Source organism: Bicyclus anynana, chromosome 18, assembly GCF_947172395.1.
Source record: "Bicyclus anynana chromosome 18, ilBicAnyn1.1, whole genome shotgun sequence".
NCBI classification, from domain to species: Eukaryota; Metazoa; Arthropoda; class Insecta; order Lepidoptera; family Nymphalidae; genus Bicyclus; species Bicyclus anynana.
Genome location: NC_069100.1, coordinates 7,981,190 through 8,007,059, shown reverse-complemented (window position 1 = coordinate 8,007,059; position 25,870 = coordinate 7,981,190). Strand labels below are relative to the sequence as shown.

General features: G+C 35.6%; 1 protein-coding gene across 8 annotated transcripts in view; it reads right to left on the bottom strand.

Annotated features, from left to right (window-relative positions):
* LOC112048265 (heterogeneous nuclear ribonucleoprotein L) overlaps positions 1 to 25,870 on the bottom strand; it is a 388,713-nt gene that overhangs the window by 48,230 nt on the left and 314,613 nt on the right. For all 8 annotated transcript variants that reach the window (XM_052886923.1, XM_052886916.1, XM_052886918.1 and 5 more), the window contains exons 3-5: positions 23,648 to 23,732; positions 17,326 to 17,423; positions 8,945 to 8,996 (exon numbers count right to left, since the gene is read on the bottom strand). In XM_052886923.1, the coding sequence (XP_052742883.1) occupies positions 8,945 to 8,996; positions 17,326 to 17,423; positions 23,648 to 23,732 (235 nt within the window). The remainder of the gene's footprint in view (positions 1 to 8,944; positions 8,997 to 17,325; positions 17,424 to 23,647; positions 23,733 to 25,870) is intronic.

Below are 25,870 nucleotides of genomic sequence, written 5' to 3'. Positions count from 1 at the left end.
CTTTTATTTGGCTTACCCGTACAGACCTTCAGTTTGACCTGTACAGATTTATGTAATCGAAATTTCAATCAAAATAATTTGTAACTATACCTGAAGGACACTACAGATGGACGATTTTAGTTTTACTTGATTTTAACTGCAGGTCTGTACGGGTTATAATAGAGTTTTACCAGAAGTTTCAAAACTAGATTCAAAATAAGAAAACCGATGTTCAATTACGGTTATGATTCACAATATTTGTCATGACAACTTAATTAACAAACTGTAACCGAAATAAGACCCTAGAATGGAAGAAAATGACCTAGAGTGGAGTCACGCACTTGTGAAGAAACACTCCCCTTTTCCACTCAAGTCACTCTCCCCGCCTATCCCAAGTAATCAATAAAGCCTTACACGACAAGAAATGTCGACGGCTCGAACGCCACAAGCATACTGAAGCCGACCGTACGACGAGCACCTTATATCGCAAGTCGTTCCCGCCAACCGATCGCTACCCCTCTTTAAAGCCCTACTCTTTACGGAAACTAGTCGCGCCACCAAGTCATGTATTGTCATTACAACTCAGAGCGTGTGCAAAATTTCATCCTAATCGAAGACCGGGAAGTGTCAAATTAAGATTCTCAGATTTGATTTTCTTACATACATAGTTACAAGTGAAGCTAATATAAGCGTGTTAAAAATACTACTACATTGTAAAGTGACTTGGCGTGTTCAGATGACAATCTTCGTACCTCAAGTAACTATCGTATGATGAATATCAAAAAGCTCCTTTCTCAGAAACACCATTACCACGGCATTACACCTTGATCTAATGGACGGAAACGGAGGGGAGAGGACTGCTGGGAGGGAAATGGGGGATGATTGGGGGTAGGAAATTGCACTTCGCAAGGTTTGCCGGCGTCTGACCTCCTTATTGTATGGAAATACCACTTTCACACGTAACACGGTGACAGAATAGAATGGTAATAATAATTACGAGTAGAGATTTGATTTTGCTGTGCCCATGGTAAATTTCTTTAATTACAATCTCTCCCACCGCCAAGGGTCACTGGCAGAGATCTCTTATAGAGATAAGTGTTTCCTTGTCCACTGTTTTTCTTTTTACTTTTGTGTGTTACTAATATTGGTACAAAATAAATTTAAAAAAAAATAAAAAATAAAGTGGTGTAGTTCGCCTGTTTAGTTCCTGATCATTAGATACAGAGATCAAGTCCCGTGAACGATTTTATGATTTGATTTCATTGAGTGAACCCCTTTGACATAATACTCACAATACAAACAACAATTTTCAAAGTGCCTCTTGTGAATTAATCCTTAAAATAGAAGTAATGCTAAAAATTGGTACGAATGCTCAAGATACTATTATAAATGTTTTGTCCCCATCAATCCCCCTTGTGCAAAAAAAAAAATATAATTTAACTATATATTTATTAATAATTTATCCAAGATTTTGATATTCATATTATCTGGTAAACAATTTCACTAGCCAGTGCGGCCATACAAAGTCATAGTATAAAATTAAACATTGAAATTTTGGAAAAAAAAAAACTCTCGTGAACAACTCGTTGAAATTCATTGCGTTAGGATTTTTTCCTTGCTATGAACACAGTTACCTAGCTAATTCAAATCTTAAGCTTTAATGTATGAAGTTATATAATCTATAGAGTTTAGCACCCACTAAATATAATTTATTTTATTGGTCTATAATCGAAAACGACACATATTTGTGATATAGAATTTAATCCCCATTTTCACATGTATGTTTTGATAGGATATGTATTTCAAAAACCATGGAGTGACTTTCAATCTTTACTACACTTAGCCCTCATTCGCACGAGAGCTTTTTAAACGGACGTTAAAAAAGCGTTCAAATACAACAAATGCATGCCCAAGTATAAGTTCACACGACAGCGTTGTTAAAACACAACGCTTTTTTCGAGCAGTGTTGCATTTTCAATTTTGGGCGTTATAAATAGACCTTCATTTAACTTCATACTATATTTGAACGCTTTTTTAACGTCCGTTAAAAAAACTCTCGTCCGAATGATGGCTCTGGTACTTATTCCACTGTTTCAGAGTGTATACTCCTATAAATTTTGGATTATACGATTTCGCTATATTTATTCTATTGTTCACAAGTTTGTAAACCGTATTTAGAATGCTACCCAAATATAGATAACACACTCGATAGTTATTTGCGCAGAGGCGCGTTGATCGATATATTTGGTTTGCTCTCCAGTGTTGCCACTCTGTCGGGGGATTTTTCCCATTTCGCTCCCGATGGGATTTGATCGCTCGCCCTGGTTTACATACTCGTAGAGTATGACAATTTGTATTTTTAAATACACTTGTTTGAAATTTCGATGATTTGAATACTTTATGTTTTTTCTGAACACTCTTGATAATAATTTATACTCAACTAGCAGACACGCTGCGGTTTCACCTGCGTAGTTTCTGTTCCCGTGGAAATATGGGGCTTCCGCACATGGGCCTCCGGTTTCAGTTAAAAAAATTAAGAAATGCATTGGCCATCCCTCCGATTTCTTTTTCTTTTTTCTTTGATTTTTCCATTGTAATTTTTTACTATTTTTATTATGCCCGCTGTAATATTTTTGTAACTCTATGGTAAATTTATCCTGATTGACAATTTAACGGTTTCACTTCCGATATATTATAATTATACCGAAAAATAACACGTTAAATTGCAATCAGTATTTTCAGTTCACAATATGACGGCATATTATATTATCACGAGTGAGATTATAAACTAACGTAACTAACTCTTATTGTGTAATTATTTATGGGTTACTTGGGATAGGCGGGGAGACTTGAGTGGAAAATGGGAGTGTTTGTTAACAGTCAAAGGTACCTTTAACCCTATACACAACGTTCACAAGTGCGTGACTTCACTCAAGGTCAATCTCTGCCATTCTAGGGTCTTATTTTGGTAACAGTCTGATTTGTTAATTAAGTTGTCCTGACAAGTGTTGTGACAAACCTTTGTTCCACATTAGTTTTCTTATTTTTGTAATCACTTTTGAGTCTGCTAAAATTTAGTGGGTAGTGAATAAAAAAAAACTCACATCAAGAGCGACAGCATATTGGATCTACGATTGGACAGACGCCAGCGCGCGGTATTGTATCGCGGGTAGTTGGAGATACGCGACGCGCGCCAAACACTGCCTTATCGCGGAGAAACCTGCCTCGCACGATGTGATGTTCAGTGTATCGTGTGCACACTCGTACTACGCTATATTTAGTACAAGACACCCACGGGAACTATGGATTTTTCCGGGATGAAAAGTAAGTAGCCTATGTGTTAATCGAGGGTTAAACTTTGCAATTGCACGTTGTAGAGTTAACATCTCCTGAGGATGCTCCAGTTTCGGGGTGAAACGTACGTAGAGAGTATTTTGTCGGACCTGGGTGACGTTGTTGCATGAGTTCGTCGGCTTTTCTCGGATGATAGCAAAATAAATAAATTATTATCTATTCATGATGAACTTCCGCCTGCTTCTATTGAATATTTAATCCAGGGTATTAACTATCTTTGTTTTAAATTTCAGCCAAATCGGTTGAGTAGTTGCGACGTTAAAGAGTAACAAACATCCATACAAACTTTCGCGTTTATAATATAACTGTTGGAATATGGAGATAAATTATAGGCCAAAAAATAAAAAAAATATGGCTAAGTTTAGCCGTTAAAGCATAACAAACAAACTCATTTTCACATTTATATTAATAGAAGATGGTACTTAATAGATATCTGCAGATATCCTTATCCAATTTCATCATCACATCATCTTGCATAGTTAAGAAATTTCTCCCGGTAACTAGTTTTTAAAAAAAGGTAAATCGCTTTATTGGGATAGGGAACTAAACTGCAACAAACAGAGACGAGTATATAAAGAACAAAGATTTTAATAACAATCCCTATTTAATCACCTATAAGGAATAATTTTACTTAAAGGCCGAAATAGAGTAGGTATTAGATACCTGAAATTAATTTTGATGGATCCGTGATAAAAGCTATAAGTTAGTGAATTTTGAATAAGACCTACATCGCAAGTTGGCTGGGCCGAGTATCTTTTGGAGCCGTTATAAAACACATTAGTCTGAAATATTTTTATGTTTGCAAGTTTGTTTCCGTTTCCGCTCAGTTTGTTTTTATGGCGGCCATTTTGGCGGGCGGCGCGGCCTCCGGGCCGGCCTTCTGAACTTTTAATGAGCCTTTTTTTTTGTTTTTTGTGCTTCAACCTTTTCCCTTCATTCTACCCACATTAGCATACAAATTTGAAAAATAAATATTACATTCACTTCACACTCGAACCTGAAAGGTTAAGCAATCATTAGGTAAAATGTTTTGTTCCCGATTTATAAATGAAAGAATGGCACCTGTTGTGCCTTTACATTACAATAAAGTAGACGGCCTCGTGACGCAGTGGACAGTGACTCTGCTTTCTGCATCCTCGGCCGTGGGTTCGATTTCCACAAATGGAGAAAATATGCCTGTGTTTTGAGCTTGGGTGTTTTCCAGTGTCTGGTTGTATCTATATATTATAAAAGTATTTATATGTAGTATGATAAAATCAGCTATCTTGGTAGGTACCTATTATGTCAGCCACTGACGACCAAGTAATCTCACATGTATCATATTAGTTTCATATCTTATAAATAAATAAATGAAACTACTACAATACACTTAGCTGTGCGATAAAACTGATCGTGTGTTGGTCGCAATTGGCATGATGTCATGGCACATCGTGACATACGTACACATCAGACATCGGACGTAGGTATCATTAGTTTATCATTATCAACCCATATTCGGCTCACTGCTGAGCTCTAGTCTCCCCTCAGAATGAGAAGGGTTAGGCCAATAGTCCACCACGCTGGCCCAATGCGGATTGATAGACTTCACACACGCAGAGAATTAAGAAAATTCTCAGGTATGGAGTTTTCCTTCACCGTTTCAGACACGTGATATTTTAATATGGGTATTATTTTTCCAAGTTTGTACAGTTTTGCCCCATATAACCAAATGCAATTTGATAGCTAATGATCTACTACTGCTCGTACTACTATCACCCCTTAAAGGGGTCGCTATGTATTTCCGGTGACCCCGTCTATATCTATAACTCAGTAACAATCACTATTAATTTAATTTATAGTTCTATAATAATGTCAGAAAGTGCCTTCAAACTACGGCAGAGCAACACCACAAACTTCCCAACTTCGAGTTACTATCGAGAAATTCTTAGAAGCAAAGTATCTAGGGCTCACGGATACGTAACCACATACACTAACCATTGGACCAAAGGGAATGCGATACTAATTAGATTTCTCAAATTCAAATTAAAAATGTTGCTAGTTATTAACGTCTAAACGTCAGCGTCCACATATCCGCAACGCACGCAACGGACGCATCGCATCAAATCGATTTTCAATTTTGCGGTAGATAAAATCCGTTCGATGCGGATCAGTGGATGCACTTGTATGATTTTCTATACAATGAAAATTACAAACCGTTTGTTGCGATGCATCCGATACGTACGATGCGGATCTGTGGACGCCTACCATGATTCTACTCTAAATTAAACACAGATTATACAAAAATAGCAGCAATATTGAAGCTTTAAAAGCGAGGGTAATCGCTTTCGACTTGACATCCGCAATATCCGGCAGCGGGGCGCCCCCGCGCGGCGGCGGTAATCATTCTATAGGAAATCTATTGATTAAGCTTCTTGATAGATTGCATTAACAGTTTGAAGATTTCTGTAAAATCGATCAATCGATAAGTTGATTAGCAACGTGGTTATTGTTCAAAGGTCGGTTCGGTGCATTATCGGCCATAATAAGTTATGTAGTAATGTTTAAAGTATGCAATGTTACATAATTTGACAGTAAGTATCAAGTAGTATCAGCAGGTATCAAGCATTTATGCTGCTCAGAATCACACAGTGGGCGATGGACATTGAGCTACGATCAGAGTATCTCTGCATGATCGAATCAGAAATGAGGACATCTGCAAAAGAACCAAAGTCACCGACATAGCTCAAATCAATGAGTCGCGAAACTAAAATTGCAATGGACGGGGCATATAGTTCGAAGAGCCGATGGACGTTGAGGTCCAAAGGTGCTGAAAAGGCAACCCCGCGCTAGAAAACGCAGTGTTGGTCGACCATCCACCAGGTGAACTGGCGACATCAAGCGAGTCGCAGGGATTCGCTTGATGCAGGAGGCTCAGGATCGTGATGTTTTGAAGTCCCTACAAAAGGCCTATGTCTTGATATAATGATGATGACATAGTTAGTAAGATTAGCTTATAGATTAACATAGCTATAAGTATTGCCTCATTGATAGGATGTAGAAATAAAGACCATTTTACGAGAAAATAAATCCACATGGATGAAATCGCAAGCTTAAGGTAAAAAAAATATAAATGTCGTATAAAAAGGGTAGGTTGATATCATCTAGCTTCGAGATAGAGTTAGAAAGAAAAATGTTCTAAAAATACAAAGCTTTTAATGCTCATTCGATATTCTTTTAAAAGCGTCCTTAATTCTCGTCCGGTACCTAACTATATTAAGGAAATTATCCGTACATTAGCAAAAGTTAACTGACTCTTTGCAAAACGGGCGGCAAGAAATCACAACTTTTAAAAGTGTTCCATCTACTTTTTAAATTGAAACCTCTTTTAAAAGGCGTCGTTTGCTTTTATTTAACGGAGTGCCGTTTTCTTTAAGACTTTACGGATTAATATTCTTACTTAATAACATTTTTAACTTTAAAATAACCAGTGGCTAGTTTAAAACTATTTAGCCTTGAAACAAATAATTTCTGTTTTGTAGTTTTGAATAGAACTTTTAAAAACATCCATTGTTTATCAAAATATAGAAAAGTATGTATCGGTCGCATCGCATAATAGTAGGCGTCCACATATCAGATATGATTTTCGCGTAATCCAATCCGCGTAAAATTTTTAACTTTACGGTAGATTCGTGCGATCCCTACGTTACGTTGCCGATCAGTGGACGCACTTGTACGACTTTCTACACAAAACTAACTACAATCCGTTTGATGCGATGCGTCCGATACGTACCATGTGGATATGTGGACGCCTACCATAATAGGTAGATAATAATTATTATGCGGTGATAATTCTTCTGATTCCTGAAGTTCAGATTAAGAAGTTTCAGTTCAATTAAGTTGGGTATTATTTTGTTATATTAATCTAACAAAGTCATTGAACTGAATAGGTACACAGTTTCAAAAATTAATTTACCAAATTATGAAATACATATTTCTGTAATCTTCGTAATTTTTTTAACTGTATTTTTCTTGCATATATTCATATGGTATTTAGGTAGTAGTATATATTCATTATAAGGATAGCGCCGACTGTTTCACCATTCGAATATAAACAGAGCTATCCATTTCATATATCCATCTTAACCGAAGCCAGACTAAAAATGTATACATAGTAGTTTTGTTGCAACATATCGTTGTTGTTGTCTTGTTGTTTGTTGTAAATTTGTTGTATTGAGTAATTAATGTGATTATAAGATCAAAAAACATGCACACAATACTTACAGTTTCACATGCGAATATCTCTAATACTATTAGAGCTTTTTTTTTTTTTTTTTATTCTTTACAAGTTAAGTTAGCCCTTGACTACAATCTCACCTGATGGTAAGTGATGATGCTTCAAGAATATGCATATTGTAATACTCATATATTACTTAATGTATTCGGTAAATTTTACATTGCAAATCATAGTGGTATAACGAATAGCCCAGTAACCGTATATCTATATACAGTGGCGTGCGTATACTTTTTGATAAGGCAAATATTATACAAAATGGTAAGTTTGTTTTTCAATGTAATACCACTTATTAATTTGTGTAAAGTTTTACGTATATTATAAAACATACGCCATTGCATAGACATAAATGTTGAGCTATTTTCAATGATTCCATAGACTGCAAACACTTCGTAATTCAGTCTGCATCCACCTTTATATGAGATATTGTTTGCAATCGAAAAGCCGTCTATTTAGTAGCGAAAAACTAACGACAGTGTAAAAAATACCATATATTTTTTAAAGTACAATAGTATAGTCTGTTTATAGAAACAGTTTTATACCATTATAAATTATCTACAACCTGGGCAAAATTAAGTTTTAAGTAACAGTTAACAAGGTCCAGTTAAGCCCTCATACGCACGAGAGTTTTTTAACGCTCGTTAAAAAAGCGTTCAAATACAACAAATACATTCTCAAGTAACAGACATATCAGTATATAGGTTCACACGACGTCTTTTTCGAGCGGTGTTGCATTTTCAATTTTGAGCGTTGGAAATAAACCTTCATAAAACTTCATACTCATATACTTCATACTTCATACATATATTTAAACGCTTTTTAACGGTTGGTTAAAAAAATCCCGTGCGAATGAGGGCTAACTCTGACGTTCGAATTCGATTGCAAAAAAATCTCTTATAGCCTTAAACTACTAACAAGTAGGATTCGAACCTACATTCTGTTTTGTTAAATAACCTACGCTTTTCAAAACACCGAGAAATTATTCGAAAGAGGTTATATTCGTATATTCACATACTATACCATTTTATTAATATATAGATACACTAATAAAAATATTGTAAGATGTTACAGAATGTTCAAGGTTTCCTACAAATTAAAATAGTATTGTTTTTAGCACAATACACTTTTTATTAGTAGCTTTATTTTAATTATGGACTCGTATATACGCATTATATATGTATACATACCTACATAATGCGTATATACGAGTACAATATATATCATATTGTACACTTTGTACATTGTATACAATATATATCCAGATGGATGAAATTATTTAATTTAAAAATGGTATAGTATGTAAAATTATAGCATATATTAAAATTTCATGAAAATACTTACATGTGTAGTCCCAACTGTCCTGGTCATTTTTGAATACGTTCAGTCTTTCAGGCTGAAACAAGAGAAGTGAAATTAAATGTGTGTTTTAAAAATAATTTCAATAATATCTTCGCGCTTCTAATATAAGTTACAAGTAAAATTGAAGAAGGATCTGACTGCTTAATACAAATTTAAACTTCGTACCTCACAGCGATTCTAAAAGGCTTCTATTTTTCAAGGTACAAGTATAAAATCGTTCTATATGGGACCCTAAATAGAACAATGACACACACATCTTCATAAACCGCAGTGTAGTGTAGGTAATTTCAAAAATTGAAGTCCGAAACGAGACGGTTACAAATGGTCGACAATAAATAATGGCAAGTTTGGCGTCTATCCGCTGGTTACGTTTGCCAAATCCCCGAGACCATCCACCATCGAGTGTGCAGCCAAAACGTACAGTCAGCGAGCTCAAGACCGATGTTATCAGTGTTACGCCAGCCACTCACGATCAAGTCTACCGTCAAGTATGCAGGACGCTTAGGGATTTGAGCACTTCCAAATACGGTTATGGGTATGGTTTTAATATTTTGTTATCTACCTACATCCCTAAGCATCTAGGTCTAAGATGCTTGAGATATATCTCGAGACGACAGAATGTCAAACGTCAACCAATAATTGAAAATAACAAAAGAAAGAAAATAATTTTACTTTGGTCAGCTAAACTTAATGCTATGTACAAATATAATAATTTTATTAAAAAAAACATAAATTAATGAAAAAGCACACTGAACAAACAGAGCATAAAGCTGCAGCTAGTTACGAGTACAATAATAACGCGCTTGCCTAGAAAATGCCTATTCACTCTCATCTTAAAGTTGCCCAAGTTGTAAAAATTAGGAAATACTGACTTCGGGAGAGAGTTCCATACCCTAGCCATGCGTATAAGAAACGAAGAAGCAAATCGCTTCGTACGAGTTCTAGGAATGTCAATGACGTAAGGATGGTAAGGATGGAAACCTACCCGGTGTCTTGCAGTGCGATGGTAAAAAGGCGACGGTGGTACAAGCTCAAATAGCTCCTGTGCACACTCTCCGATATATATACAACGTACAACGATTACAATCGAGTTTCGAGCAGTGGGCTAGCAGTGGCAATAATGCTCGAAGCTCCCGCATTAGTGGCATAACTCCAACACTAATGTATTGAGGTCGTCAATGCACAAGACGAGTTCGTCCAACATCGATCTATCTATCACCCGAACGCAATTACGGGCGGAATTGAAACACCGGGCCCAATCGAGCTAATGCCGGATCCTAGATCTAATCACGTTAGCGGGATATTATACCCCAGGGCGGGGCGGCGGGGTAATGGGTTAGCATTTGTTTATGCACTGAGAAAAAAATCCTGGTGCGCCATACTTAAAATACGTAGCAAAGACAGACACTATTACGCTTATAGGTACAATAAGCCGCGTCATTACTAAGTATACGGCATCTATTGAACGTATCCTGCACCTGTAGTAAATAGTGATGTGCTAGCTCCTTGCGTAAGTAGCTTATATAGGTAGCTTATTTTTTTCAGTGTGCCAATTATTGTCATTCATCATTCATCATCATCATTATCGATAGACGTCTACTCCTGGACATAGGCCTCTTGCATGGACCTCCAAGCACAACGGTCTCGAGCCGCCAGCATCCAGCGGCTCCCTGCAACTCGCTTGATATCCTTGGTCCACCTGTGTCGAGGGGGGGTCGACCAACACTGCGCTTTCCGGTGTGGGGTCGGTCGGGGTCCATCGGCTATTCGAACTATGTGGCCTGCCCATTGCAACTTTCGCTTCGCGACTTGCTGATTGTCATTGGTTTATCGATATCCGTGTGCTTTCGGAACATCTAGAGTCAGCCATTGGCGGTCAATTATTCTCACGTTTCTGCAGCGCAAATGGCCGCGAAAACGTTTCATAAGTCGAGTCGCACGCAGCGACCAATAAACAATCAGTTATAGTCGTGGGTGCTGCAGAAACGTGAGAATAAGCAGATCGTCAGTGGCGTGCAGAGGGCATTTATGTAAAAAAAAATATTTTATACTAATATGAGTAATAACATTATCTTGTTCGGTAAAAGTACTATGTAAATAATACCATAATAATTACGTTTATTTAAAAAAAATATATTATTTCTCCCCTATTCTGAAAGGACATCACCTACCTATAGTATTCAAAATAATAACTTAAGCTAAATAGGTAAACGAATGTAACGAATGTGACGAACCAAGTAACCCAATTTTTGTTGAAATCTGTCAAACAATTTCATTGTCAATCATTACCGTAGCGTACCGTATAATAGTAGTCGTTCTATGGAAGCACAACTACTTAAAAGAAGTGTGGGTGGAGTAGAAACACATAAGCTTCTAGATCACATGCTCGGTGTGTTTAAAGAATACCCTTATTTAAAATCCCATTATATTACGTAGAAGGTAAAGCAATTTCCCGCGTCTTAAGCAGTTTGCATAATCTGCTCGCGGCCTTACAACATATTGAGAGAGAGAGAGAAATTTTAAAAGCGTAGATGCAACCTAATTTAAAATTTAAATATTTAAAACTGGGCAAGTGGCGGCGGCTTGAGGAAAAGGCGCTCAGAAGTAAGCCGAACGGCTTAGCCCTTCAGGAAAAAGGTCAAGGCTTGAAAATATTACCGTAGTAAATCCGACTTGACGGATTAATGGAAACACCAGTAAATCGTAATTATTTTTATCCAGAAGCCATCTGACGTAGTCGGAGTATAAGTCCATTTATACATTACAATGTTCTGTAGAAGAAGAAAATTTTGAATAGCCCACGTACTAAGAGAGAAGTAATTACATTAGTTCAATGATCACACTATCACACTAATATCACATCACATCACACTTCACACTAATATTATAATGACGAAAGTTTGTGTGTAAGTATGTTTGTTCCTCTTTTACGCTGCGGCTACTGAAGCGATTTGGCTGAAATTTGGAATGGAAATACGATTTTACTCTGGATTAACGCATACGCAACTTTTTATCCCGGAAAAATCCATGCTTCCCGCGGGATTTGTGAAAAACTGGATTCCACGCGGACAAAGTCGCGGGCGCCCACTAGTGAATAATAAATAAACTACATATACTTTACATACTAATACATACATATTGTGTCTATCTCAACGAGAATGAGGCGTCATGTGTTTAAAATTCTTATACATATAGTACAAATCATAATCACAATTTTATCGATGGATGAAAACTTTAATTCAATCCGATTTCTAGCAAACACAAACATACGGTACCTAATTTTTTTTTTTTATAAATCTTGATTCTAAAAAACCCCTAAAGAAACTTCAATACATTATTCCAACACCAAAGTAATTTCCATTGTCAAAAGAATAAAGTACCGCAATAAAGGTTGACAAAATTAGTAAACAAGTTATTGAAAAGAGTATATATATCCATTTACCCCCAAGGGTGAGAAAATCTCGTCGCGGTCCCTTCCGTCGTATATTTTATTTTCCGCTAATCGGAAGCGGGGCGACAGTGTAGTCGTGCGCCATTTTTTTTTTGCAACGCGAGATCATAAATTATTGAGATAAATTTTAATATAGATTTTATAATACGAAAAATGCTTAAAATGAAATAAATATTCGTAAGTAATTTTCTTGTGCAAGGAATGCATTTTTCACAGCACAGTTCCTGTTGTGATTCAACTGTTGCAGGATTTTTTATTTAAATTCTCTACAAGGTAGCCCTTGACTACAATCCCACCAGGTAAGTGATGAAGCAATCTAAGATGGAAGCGGGCTAACTTGTTAAGAGTAGGATAAAATCCACATTCCTTTCGGTTTCTACACGACATCGTACTGGAACGCTAAATCACTTGGCGGTACGTCTTTGTCGGTAGGGTGGTACTAGCCACGGCCGAAGCCTCCCAACAGCCAGACCTTGAACAATAAAGAAAACCTAAATCGGCCCAAACAGGTATCGAAACCAGGACCTCCGTCTTTTAAAATCTGGAGGCCGTCAAAATTATTGTCATTAACTAATATGGTGGTAGAGAAAATAAAAAAATTGAAAAATTATAATTTGCTTTTACCTTTAAAATTACTATGCAAGCTTACGTGTATTGACGAAGTCTGGATGTAGTAATGTGTATTTCGATGTATGAAAATAAAATATTTCATACATCGAAATACACATTACTACATCCAGACTTCGTTAATTGTAAAGAAAAAATAAAAAAATAAAAATTTTAATAAAAAAAATTCAACCGACTTCCAACTCAAAAAATAACTTTAACTAAAAAGCAAAAAATAACATCCTACCTATGTGCTACCTTCTGATCAGTTTGAAGGCGGCGCCAAGCCAGTGATGTTTTAATTAAATACGTTTAAACTACAAAATTTCTGTGGTTATTCCAGAAACAGCTTTAATTAAAACACGACACTGGCTTGGCACCGCCTTCAAACTGATCAGAAGGTAGCACATAGGTAGGATGTTATTTTTTGCTTTTTAGTTAAAGTTATTTTTTGAGTTGGAAGTCGGTTGAATTTTTTTTATTAAAATTTTCATTTTTTTATTTTTAGTGTTAGCATACCCACTGCGTGTGTACAGTCACAACCTATCTAAGTGGAAAGTTCTTATCAATACAAAATTATCAAGTCCAAACACAAGGTAGCTACTGTGAGCCGTCGAGGAGTTCTCTTCACTGTGCTTTGTCTTCATCACCAGACCCTTAATACAGTCGCAATCCATTTAGGTGGAAAGTTCTCATCAATACAAATTTATCAAGTCCAAACACAAGGTAGCTACTGTGAACCGTCGAGGAGTTCTCTTCACTGTCCGTCGTCTTCATCATCAGACCCTTAATACAGTCGCAATCCATCTAGGTGGAAAGTTCTCATCAATACAAATTTATCAAGTCCAAACACAAGGTAGCTACTGTGAACCGTCGAGGAGTTCTCTTCACTGTCCGTCGTCTTCATCATCAGACCCTTAATACAGTCACAATCCATCTAGGTGGAAAGTTCTCATCAATACAAATTTATCAAGTCCAAACACAAGTGTCATGATTTTTATAAAAAAGTAGTCTTTGTTCTCTATATTTTTATTCTGTGGATAAAATCTGTAGTCTGTGAAACGAAAATGACAGGTCCGATGTGATTGGCTGTTACAAAAGGCGCCATTTATTGTAAGACCAATAGGAACGTTTGGCGGCAAAACGAGGAATTGGAGGGGTTGGTGGCGTGAGCAGTGTTAGAAGGGAGAAAAAAGAGGATTATTCGGGGAAGTGTGGTGTTGAGAGGTGGTTTTGGTGAAACAGTGGAACAGTAGAGATATTATTATTTAATTTGTAATTGTAAAAGGTGGAATAAAGTGTTGTAAGGAACTAGCGGAGTATAATTTTCATCACACAAGGTAGCTACTGTGAACCGTCGAGGAGTTCTCTTCACTGTCCCTCGTCTTCATCACCAGACCCTTAATACAGTCACAACCCATATAGGTGGAAAGTACTCATCTATACAAATTAATCAAGCCCAAACAAAATGTGACTGCTGTAAATCCTTGACGAGTTCCATCGTCTGTGTTTCGGCTCCATCATCAGACCAACTCCAAACCTTCATAAAGTTGTAGTGGTTTAAAATACCTTATGGAAACACTAACAAACGTACTAGCCGTCTCTACAACTTTCGGAAGTTCCCCTCAATTTCTCCAGGATGCCATCATCAGATCCTGACATGAAAAAAATGGGACCACCCTGGAAGTAAACCCTACAAAACAAAAAAAGAATTTTCAAAATCGGTCCATAATTGACGGAATTATCGCTGGACATACATAAAAAAAAAAAAAAAAAAAAAAACATACATACAGCCGAACGTAGAACCTCCTCCTTTTTGGAAGTCGGTTAAAAATGAATTAAATATCTGCCAACCCTGACTACAGTAGGCACCTAATGAAAAAAAGGGAAATCAAGTTTATAGTCGGGCGTGAGCTAATAAATATTCATTTTTAATATTGTGTCCCCCGAAAATGTCCCCAACAAATCGCGACACGCTCCGGAACGGCCCTTTTGACACCGTTTAGTATACAAAAGGCGCCGTTACGTCACTTCCGTTACTGAAAAAAAACACGCGCCGAAATCCCAAACTCGCCCCACAATGGACATTTTATGGAAACGTGGCGCGAAAAATATATTTTTTTTTTATTATGAAATATTACAAAATGTTTCCTTTGTTGAGAGTCTATTTTTTCATTGATAACGTCGTTTTTGTGGGGCACATTTTATAATTTTGTCATTGATAAAGTTGCTTTGGAATTTTATTTTCATCCACACTCAATGACATTTAATTAAGCGCTGCTGAAGAACACAATTGCGCGGAGAGACGTACTTCGTGGAATTGATGAAGGTATGTTATTAATTTGTGAGGTTATAAACAATTCATAAGTAAGGTATTTTGATTAACATGATTGCATACGCAAATAACTCAAACTTCCCATAAAATCCTCTATCTATACTAATATTATAAAGCTGAAGAGTTTGTTTGTTTGAATAAACGCGCTAATCTCAGGAACTACTGGTCCGATTTGAAAAATTCTTTCAGAGTTAGATAGTCCATTCATCGAGGAAGGCTATAAGCTATACATTATCTCCGTATTCCTACGGGAACGGGAACCACACGGGTGAAACTGTGCGGCGTCAGCTAGACTTCTATATGCGTATGTATAGTGCATATGTGATTAGCCCGATAATAATGTAGCACGGTAATATGTTCATTCATTGTGCTTGTGTTTTACTTATAATTCGCATATTTCCTAATTATTATTATATCGTTGCTTCGTATAACAATGCACAATCTCTTGCGTACATTTTATTGTTTTAAACATTGGTGCACCATAGTGGGTCTAAGCTCCTAATTCCCTCTCCTATAAAGGAAGAACCCTAACGTTGAGTCATTGAAATAGACCAATCATATCAATTGACTGTTTTATCATAATCTATCTTATTATAGTTTATATTGTACACCCCTCCACAACAATCTCCTTGGTGGTTAACTTATCGATCATTTAACCGGAGCCGCTGGAGCATAAACTAACACATATTGCGCCAGTTTGCAGCACCAAGTTAAAGTTAACATCGATTATTAACTTTCGAAGTTACCGCTCCAATTATGGGGGAGAGAGCTGTAGCAACTTTGAAGAAGCTTTCGCCGAGATGCTTTTATTAGAAGTGTCAGAGCTTTATATTGTCGATAAATAATTGGTATTTACACGAAAGAAAGGCTAACCTAAACCTAATAATAAGTAGTCCTAACGAATATTATTATAATATATATTATATATAAGAAGTCCTAAAATTAGCGGACGCTCGCGACTTCGTCGCGTCGGGGAATCCAATTTATCACAAATTCCGTGGGTACCATGGATTTTTTCGGGATGGACAGAAGCCTATGTATTAATCCAGTGTATTATCTATCTTCGTTTTAAATTTTAGCCAAATCTGTTCAGTAGTTAAGGATTAACAAACATCCGAACAAATATCCATACAAACTTTCGAATTTCAAAGTATAAAATTAGTAGAAAAAGTGAAGGAATTTTACCCACAAAAACCTGACCGCTACGAAGTCTCTGCTGATTAGGTTTTACATTCAAATAGTCATTATAGAAACTAAAGATAGTCGACTAGTTGACAACTATTGTAGTCGGTGACTAGTCGCCAAGGAGTATCATATTCTAGATAAAGCGATATTATGTACGCACGTTAATAAAATAATTGTTTGTATTTTTGTAATAAATTCACAACTATAAAGGATTGAGTGGTGGATTTAATATAAATTTTACATCTACAGAGTTATTACAAAGGGTATGTATTGCCAAATTGAGATTACTTTCGTTCTTATACTTAGCATTTTCTTCGCTGAAAGTGAAATGAAAAATTTATTTATTTCTCGTACACCCAAGGGGAATGTCTCGCAACGCTTAGGATTCACCAAAATTAAGAAAACAATGTAAAATAAACGAAACACATCGACACACTCGCAGGTGATTTACGCTTAAATCATCTGTACCTAAAGTGTCCTTTACGGAAAGCTCCGAAACCGTGATCGTCTTCGCCGACTGGTCGGCTAGTCGGCACATCTCTAATAGAAACGAATACAACTGATCACATAAGCGTATTGTAACTGACTGACTGATCATCATCATCAACATGAGCATATTTTAATAACACAATTATATGCTCCCGACCGAATTGTTTTTTTTTCGGCCATGGCGGCCATTCTCATTTTGAGATTAACCATGTATGCAGGAGTGGTCTGACCCGGGATTCAAACCCTGGATCAGGAAATAAAATGGCTTTGTGTTTAAAAAATAAAATCAATACATACCTTAGCAAATTCAATCTTGAGTGTGCAGCATCCAGAGTATATGTCGCAGCCGTGTAGCGCCTCTTTCGCGCGCGTCGCCGACTCGATGCTCTCGAACTTGTGGCGATGGGTTAAGGTTCATATTGCTTTGACAATGACTTACTACATAAAATAATCATTATAGGGTAGCTGACTAATATCAAATTCAATATAGACAATATTAATTTCATATAATACTTAGAATAAGGGTCCGAAATATACCAATTTTAATAAAAAATAGTATAAGCATATTTTAAAAACTCAAGTTAAAAATTGTGTAGTATTCGCGTTTATACCAAAAACACTATCCGCCATTTTGTGACGTCATAGTAGGTCATCTTAGTAAACATAACCTAAACGTCAAACTAAAGGATATCCGATTTTTTATGAATATTATTTAAAGGGGTACATACCATGATAAAACGATGAGATTTTTAATGTAAATATTAAATCGCAGCTCGCAACTTCTGGGTCGAAATATCGATATTAAAATTCTCGTCGTTTTATCGTGGTTGAACAACCATGAAATATGTTAAAAATCCGTTTTTTTGCTTAAAAACGATCTAAATGCTTTGTCTGAAGTCTTATTCATTTCGTCCGCTCACTAACTACCCAAGTGTATTTCATTACAGCAATAGATAAGTGATTAAAAACCAGAGAGAATTTCACGTGTAAGAAACACAAAATCCGGAGAGCTTTGGCTTTTTGGTGGCAATCAAACAGCTCTTACCATCGACGAGATTTAGCGATTATTCAAAAGCTTCAAACCGTTCACGGGAACGTTAGCTACCGTCGCTTGGTTTTACATCTCATAATAGCATTAGGGACGCGACGCAAGTCATAAGCGAGCGATTTTATATTTCTTTAGATAAAAGAAAATCTTTTTTAATCGCAACAAACAACAAACGTACATACGCATACATGTTATAGCTGTGCTCCATTTACCCGACTTGATCCCATTTCCGTGGGAATCCTAAGTAATACTAAAACTAAATATGCGAGTGTAATTTTCACGCCTAAACCACTTAACCGATTTTAAAATTTTATTTACTAATGGATAGTTACATTATCGGCGAGTAACACATGCTATATTTTATCCTTATATTCGTACGGAAACGAGAACTACGCGGATGAAACCGCGTAGTTTTCTCATGTATCAGATGCATTGGAAACTTTCTCTTGCAGTCTGGAATAGCAAACAGCTGTTGTGCACTTCAGACTGTAAGACTATCTATAATCCATTTCTCTACTAAAATATAATGTGTAGGTATAGGTAAATGGTGTAACAAGTCCGAAACAATAGTTTCTACAAAGTTGCATGGATCTTAGCATCTTCATGACTTATTCACATATACACATTTTTTTTATTATTATTATTAATTTTCCGCTCCGTCTCATCATAGACAAGCGGCCCGAACATCAAAGTCGCCTGCCATCGCGACCGTAATTTGGGTCGGAACTTTGAGCAAATTTGAATAAAACCACCGTCCGTCGCCGAAAAGGAAAAAAAAAACTAATTACAGCATAAAAAGTTTGACGAAAAGTTGCTAAGCGAAGTTTTAAGTAAACATTTGGGAGTTTTGAGTGCATATTGTTCAATTAAAAAGCCATGCGATTTAGTTCCATTTTCAAATTTATTATCTCACTAAATGTACACGCTAATCTCATAAACGTAGCCAACCTTTATAGTCTACTGTTATAAGCTGATATCATAATCGAAGGGGCAATTAAGAACTTATGCCCGCATTAATGAGATGTTCCTCAATATCGAACTTGAAGGTTGTACTACGTACATACCTACCACTCATGTACCTACGTACTCTTGATTTAAGTAACGTCTATATTAGAAATCGAAAAAATCCTACATCCTCACAAACTTGGATAAAATATTGAATAAACAATATAATTAAAGTTTTGTTACAATAATGCATGCTGTCTGCAAAAATGACGATATGTTAACTCTAAGTTAAGTAAACAGTACGTTCTTTTTTGGAGAAATAAATATCTTTAAACCGAATATGGTCTATATTCACCACGCATCTTTAATGTGGATTTACGGTCTTAGAAGATAGTGTTTTACTCTGTAACAATGCCTACTTCTAATGCATGAATAATCCTGTTTACGTTAAGACACCTGCAAAAATATTTCTATTCATAAAGCTAATAAGCAATACAGGTGAATCTATGAAATACAGCGATTTAAACAAATAACGGAATAATTTGTAGTGAAACTGAAGTTTTCACACATCCGCCTCGCGTGCGGTCGACGCCCGACTGACCTTGGTACAGATCATTGAGATAGGACGCGTGTTACACCGTCGCGTTTGGTTTACCTACTTACTATACTTTATCAAGTCTCGTGTAAAATAATTTTAATAAATCTGGCCCTATTGCAAAATCCTTTCTTAGCTGATACCTACTAACTATACAACAGGCGGTTTTCAAGATTTCGTGATGATTTTACCTTAATGACCTTTATTTATTATGACCTTTCGCATGTATATATTAAAATAATAATCTAGGTCTGATAGATTTTTTACATTCGTAGGTATGTATAAAGCGTTCTACATTATATATTTTGACTTCCCTGTATGTATGAGGTAGGTATATATTATGTTGGCGTACTACGATACGTATGTACAAGTCACATGATGACTTTGTCAAATAATAAAATTTCATGGCAACCTGGTACGCAAACATAGAAAAAGAACAAGCGTAACAGTGTAAGTCGCGCACGTCACAGTCCGGTGTAATAGACGGTCGGTACGTTCAAAGCACGTGCTAGCAATATTTCATCGCTACATACGAGGTATATGTTATATATTTTTTTTTTCAAAACGCCTCAAACGTAAATCAAACGTTCAAATCGTTTTATTTGTTTGATTTAAGCTCGCACAGTCGCATATGTTTTTCATTATTCTATATTTTTCTTCTGCTAATATATTATATTCCATTTGTTTGAGATTTATTTCCAAATTGCCGCGAGGTAATAGATTATTGCTCGGGTAATTTGTTGGTATTTGTTTTGCTGAAAGCTGAAATTGTTTTTTTTTTCTGTTTGATTTAAATAGAGACAGATGTTTTTTACGTCGGTTTTTATCACATTTTACTTGCGTGAGTGAGCTTTTATATTATAAATGCGCAAGTGTGCGAACTTAGTTGTAGGCACTTGTACAATTTTTTTAATGCTTTTTATGGTTACCAAATTAGCTGAACTTTGGTAGAAATATATATTGGACATGTAAGTGTTAAGTCCTTAACACTTACTACTACAATGTCCAATATATATTTCTCTTGGAACTCCCATTGTTGTCATTTTTAAGTTGATGACATTACTTATCACCAAGTAGGTGGTCCGCTAATTTTGTTTTCATTTTTTTTTCACTTTATAATAATGTACAAGAGACCATCCGCAACTCCGTTTATAGGTAGAAACAATTTTTATGTTTTATACTGATATTATAAAATAAATAATCTTTTTAACATAAAAATGGAACCGACTTAAAAGATATTTTTCAGTTATTTTGATTTTAACACTAAATTACTAAACCGATATTTATGAAAATGAAATGGGACCAATCTGGAAGTATACTCAAACGAAAAAAAACACATAATTTGTTACTTAACGAAGTTATGAGGTAATAAACATTAATAATAAAAAAAAAACATACACGTGAAATTGAGAACTTCCTCCTTTTTTTGAAGTTGGTTAATAACAATATCTTTATGTATTCACGTTTATTACTCCAAGACTGTTTACGCAGAATTTCATGATTTCTTTTACGTCTACATGTTAGTAGCTAAATAAAAATCAGAATTGGTTATTTACTCGTGTTTGTCTTACGTACCTACTTGAATTTTTCTTATATACTTCATGCATATAAGTTACATAAGACGTAGACTAAGAAACAAATGTACGTAATAAGTTTTAGAGCGAAATAATCATTATTTTAAATCGGTTAAAATTATATCAACAGTATCGTAAATATTATTTGTCTAACAAAACGTATTTAGACTTTACAGCCAGTTCTCAAGACCTTTTCTCAATCTGAGTGATACACTTATTAAACACTCATAAGTTCTGAATCATAGGGTTTAATTTCGTGTAATTTTGAAAAACCGATTTTATTACGGCACTTAAGACGTCAATGCCATAAAATTTCCAGAACAAACTATTGTAGTGCGATAATATTTATCTTCGTTAAGCAACCGTATTTATAGTTTTAACCTAAATGTTAAATATAGACTATTTATGGCATTGCATAAAGAGATTCTTAAGATTTCATAAATCCGCAATCCATAGGTAGGTTAGATAGAATTTAATTGACTGTGATTGATAGTTCAATTTGTTATTTAATCGATATTAAGATCTGTATTCGATGTAATATTCTTTTTTTTAATATAATGTAAATAATATAATCCCAAGGTACTGGAATGGCATGAAAGCTCAGTGTTAGTCGACCCCCACTAAATGGACAGAAGACATCAAGTGGGTTGCAGGGAGCCGCTGGATGCCGGCGGCCCGAGACCGTGAATCGTGATGTTTGGAAGTCTATACCAGAGGCCAGTGGACGTCCATCGGCGAATAATATTGATGATGATGATGATGAATATAATGTAAACAATTATACATTTAGGGAAAGGTTTCTGGACAGAACGGGGATAATTTGAATGTTCGCTTTGATTTTTCTTGAAAAAAAAAAAAAACATTCTTCAAAACTTCTATTAGCATAGAATAAGAGGGTCATTCATGTCCTTGGAACAGCACTGGATTCCGTTAAGCTCGCTATACTAAAATAATACTTAAACTGTTTATCTGATCGTATCCAGCAAGAAAAGTACCTAAACAAAATATCGTATCGTGATCGCATCATAATCGTATGGTTAGAGAAAGCGTCATAACCCATTTCTCCATTATACAATCCACCTGTTGTCCTCCATTCGGATATAAAACACTACCCGTACACCGAACAAAGTAATTCCAATCATATGCGTAAAGGATTAAGGCTCCATTTGGAATATGGGAGTAGAGCCAGGTATAAATATGGCGGAGCGTATATTTTTATAAAAAGAAAAAAAAAAACTATCTAGTATCAAACATTAAGGCGTGTTTATTTATATCCCCTTTTTACTGTTAACGATATGACCCATTGCGGTGGTTTGTTGAGGTGGGGTTATGCTGACAGCGTTTTACTTACTATTATTTTTTTCACTACGCGTTATAGTAGCGAGCAACTGAGCGTTATCTATGGTTATTCAATTCATTCAATGCTCGTTTGCAAAAATGCTTATAGGAGAGCGATTTTCCCTGCCATTCAGCAGCTAATATAATATGGTTGGGTAAAAGTTCCTTATAAAACAAAGGATGATAGAGGATAATATCCTACAATTCTTGAAAAAGTATTTATTGCGTTTATATATTAACGAGAAATGCCGCGTGTGTGTTTGTTTATTTATCTATAGGCGTTGACATTATCAATGGACATACAAAGATCCGCAAGACACAAGCAGCGCATAATCGTAGCGGCCTCTATACTGATGACCAGACCTTGATGTTCTTTTTTTATTATTTAAATGACTTTACAATTATTTCTTATGCTATTCTCTCACCAAACTCATCAGACATAACATTAATTGTTAATGCTTTTGTTTAATAAACACATAATGAATGATGAATGAATTTAAGATAAATAGAAAAAAAATATAATATTTCTCCATAATATGATAAAAATATCGCTCCGCTTATGAACCCGCCCCGCTATTATTCACACCACCAACAACCCAAGGCGGTGAAAAATATACAGCCTAGTTTTATGATTCACGCCGCTCGCCTAAGAGGTTAGGTACATTTTTATGTTATTTGTTATGTTATTCGCGCTGCGAGTATGAAAGACGGCTTTTATTATGGCGTGTCATAATTTGTGAAGACTGTGATTTGGTTCTAAATGTGTTTTATTGCGTAAGCGAAGATCTAGTTTTGGTGTAGGCTTATTATTTGTCTGGGAAATTGAAAAATTGAAATGTTAGTCATATTCGTAGTTGAGTTTACACGCTTCACTAGGCTCAAGTTACCTATGCACCACGACATATCTTGACATTAAATAGCGACCAATAGCGGCTGAGTCGAAAAATACCAAATCCGGGCTTTTTCTTTAAAAAAAAAAACTCAGTGTCTCAGCCCGACCCAGGATACAAACTTCGTGATCCGAACTCACTAGGCTAACCACTTAACCAACGAGGTAGACCAAAAAGTTTTACTACTACTAAAATGGTGATCAACAAAGTTGATATTGAAAAGGATATTCAACCATGGCCTGCACGCCATTCTTCTTGAACACAACGATCCTCTGCACCAGCCCGTGCGGCGTGCTGATTGTGTGTATGACATCCTGGAACAAACAGAATAGCACGTTTAATAAGTAATAACCAAGGAGCCGAAACTTCAGTACAAAGACTTTTGGACATACGATATTATGCATGCGTTGGTTGCGGAAATAAATTAGGAAGTATTAAAATTGGAAAAGTGTTCCGAATTTTAGGTGAGTTCTTGCTAAAACACGTACTGTGTATTACTATTATTTTTATTTTTAGTATTAGTTAATAGTTATTAAAGACACGTACCAAATACTCAGTGGCAAGCGATTTTACGTCATATAAGACAGTAAGCTTACATTAATTTCAACTAAGTTCAACATAGTCATTTGGACCAGTGGGTTATACATTAATTTCAACTAAGTTCTTCATAGACTATGTATAACTTAGTTGTGAGACTAGTTATTAAGACTTACTTGTCTTATAAGACGTAAAATATGAAAAAGGTACGATATAATAATCCTCAGCTCGATCCCGGGAAACATTTTTGTCTTTTTTTTTGTTTTTCTCATTTGATTTGAAAAAAAAAATAATCAAAAATCTTAAATTGCCGCTGACTTTAATTCAAACATATTCCGTATGCGGAAATAATGTAGCTGCTATGTCGAACGTTTTCATGTATGTAGAGTACCTATCACTTCTTCTCCTTGGAGTATATATTCTTTGGTAATAACCATAGCTTTAACTATTATTATCTATACACTAGCTGCGCTGAAGCCAGTGGTTTTCGTATCATTTAACTTTTCTTTATCTATAATTGTTGAAATGGCATTTCATACAAAGTTACCTGATTCTTTAGATTTTTCGGGTTTTTTTCTGTATTATATAAAAAAGGTCAATCAAATTCACTTTGTTTGTGCAAGACTAACGAACACCAATGCAGTATTACAACATACAAGAAGGTAAAATAATAAAAATAGAGTAAAAAAAATATAAAAAATCTCGGAATATCACCAAAGAGAATATCATAATTACAGTCTGTTTCTTAACATTACGTAATATATAATTTAAGTTTCTATCCTCCATATTCTTTGAAGCAGTTCCGTTATGGAATGGAAAATAAATTTTCCAAGAGAAACAGCCTGTTTCATTCAGCGAACTGTTGAAAATTAATTCTGTGTTTATGACCGCCACTCGAAATTATAAAGGAAATATGAGGAGAAAAATTTTCTATTTTCTCTCTCCGTTTTCTCCTTGTTAAATTGCCTGTAGCGGAGAGATGATGCTTGGACTCTGTCGCCGTAGTTTATAATTGAGGACTCTTTGTGGGGACGTTAAAATAAGGTTTTTTTGTTTTTATGAGAACGGATGCTTATCTGTTATTTTGTTTATTATTATAACTTCGTTTTTAACATTTTTATAATGTGTTTTTGAACAGAAAAATGGAAGTATATAATAAAGCTATTCTGTTATGAATTTCTATAACTCAACTGTGTTTTATAATCGTCTTATCTCTCGCTATCTAACAGTCTGGAGTAAGACAGAGAGAGATATGGACGAAATCGAGCCTCACACTGTGGAGTTAGTTACACAAAAGATCCTAACAGAATAGCGCTACAGATGAGGTTTTGCTTTTAAATTTATCTACTTACTCGTATCAATGATATTTAACACAAGAGATGTGGCACTAGCGCGGACAAATGTGGAAAATTGACTTAACTTCATTTAGTCACTCATTAAAAAACGAACGTTATTTAAAAAAAAGCAACACCTAAATATCATCTACAATGTCGAGTTGTGTGTTCAGGAAGTGTAAAAACTATATATACATAAATATATAATGAAATTAAAGACAATATTGTGCATGTGCACTCTACCGACAAAGACATACCGCCAAGCGATTTAGCGTTCCGGTACGATGACGTGTAGAAACCGAAAGGGGTGTGGATTTCATCCTCCTCCTAACAAGTTAGCCCGATTATATCTTAGATTGCATCATCACTTACCATCCGGTGAGATTGTAGTCAAGTAGTCAACTTGTAAAGAATAAAAAAAAATGTGTGCGCTCAATGGTGTAGCTAAATTCGGATCACTTTTTGCGGTGATTTTGTAGTGACGTAATTTATCTATAATATAAAATTATCATTGACTCGTATAAGTCCTTTGTATTGTGAATGTACGTACATATATGAATAACACAAACTTGTAACGCATC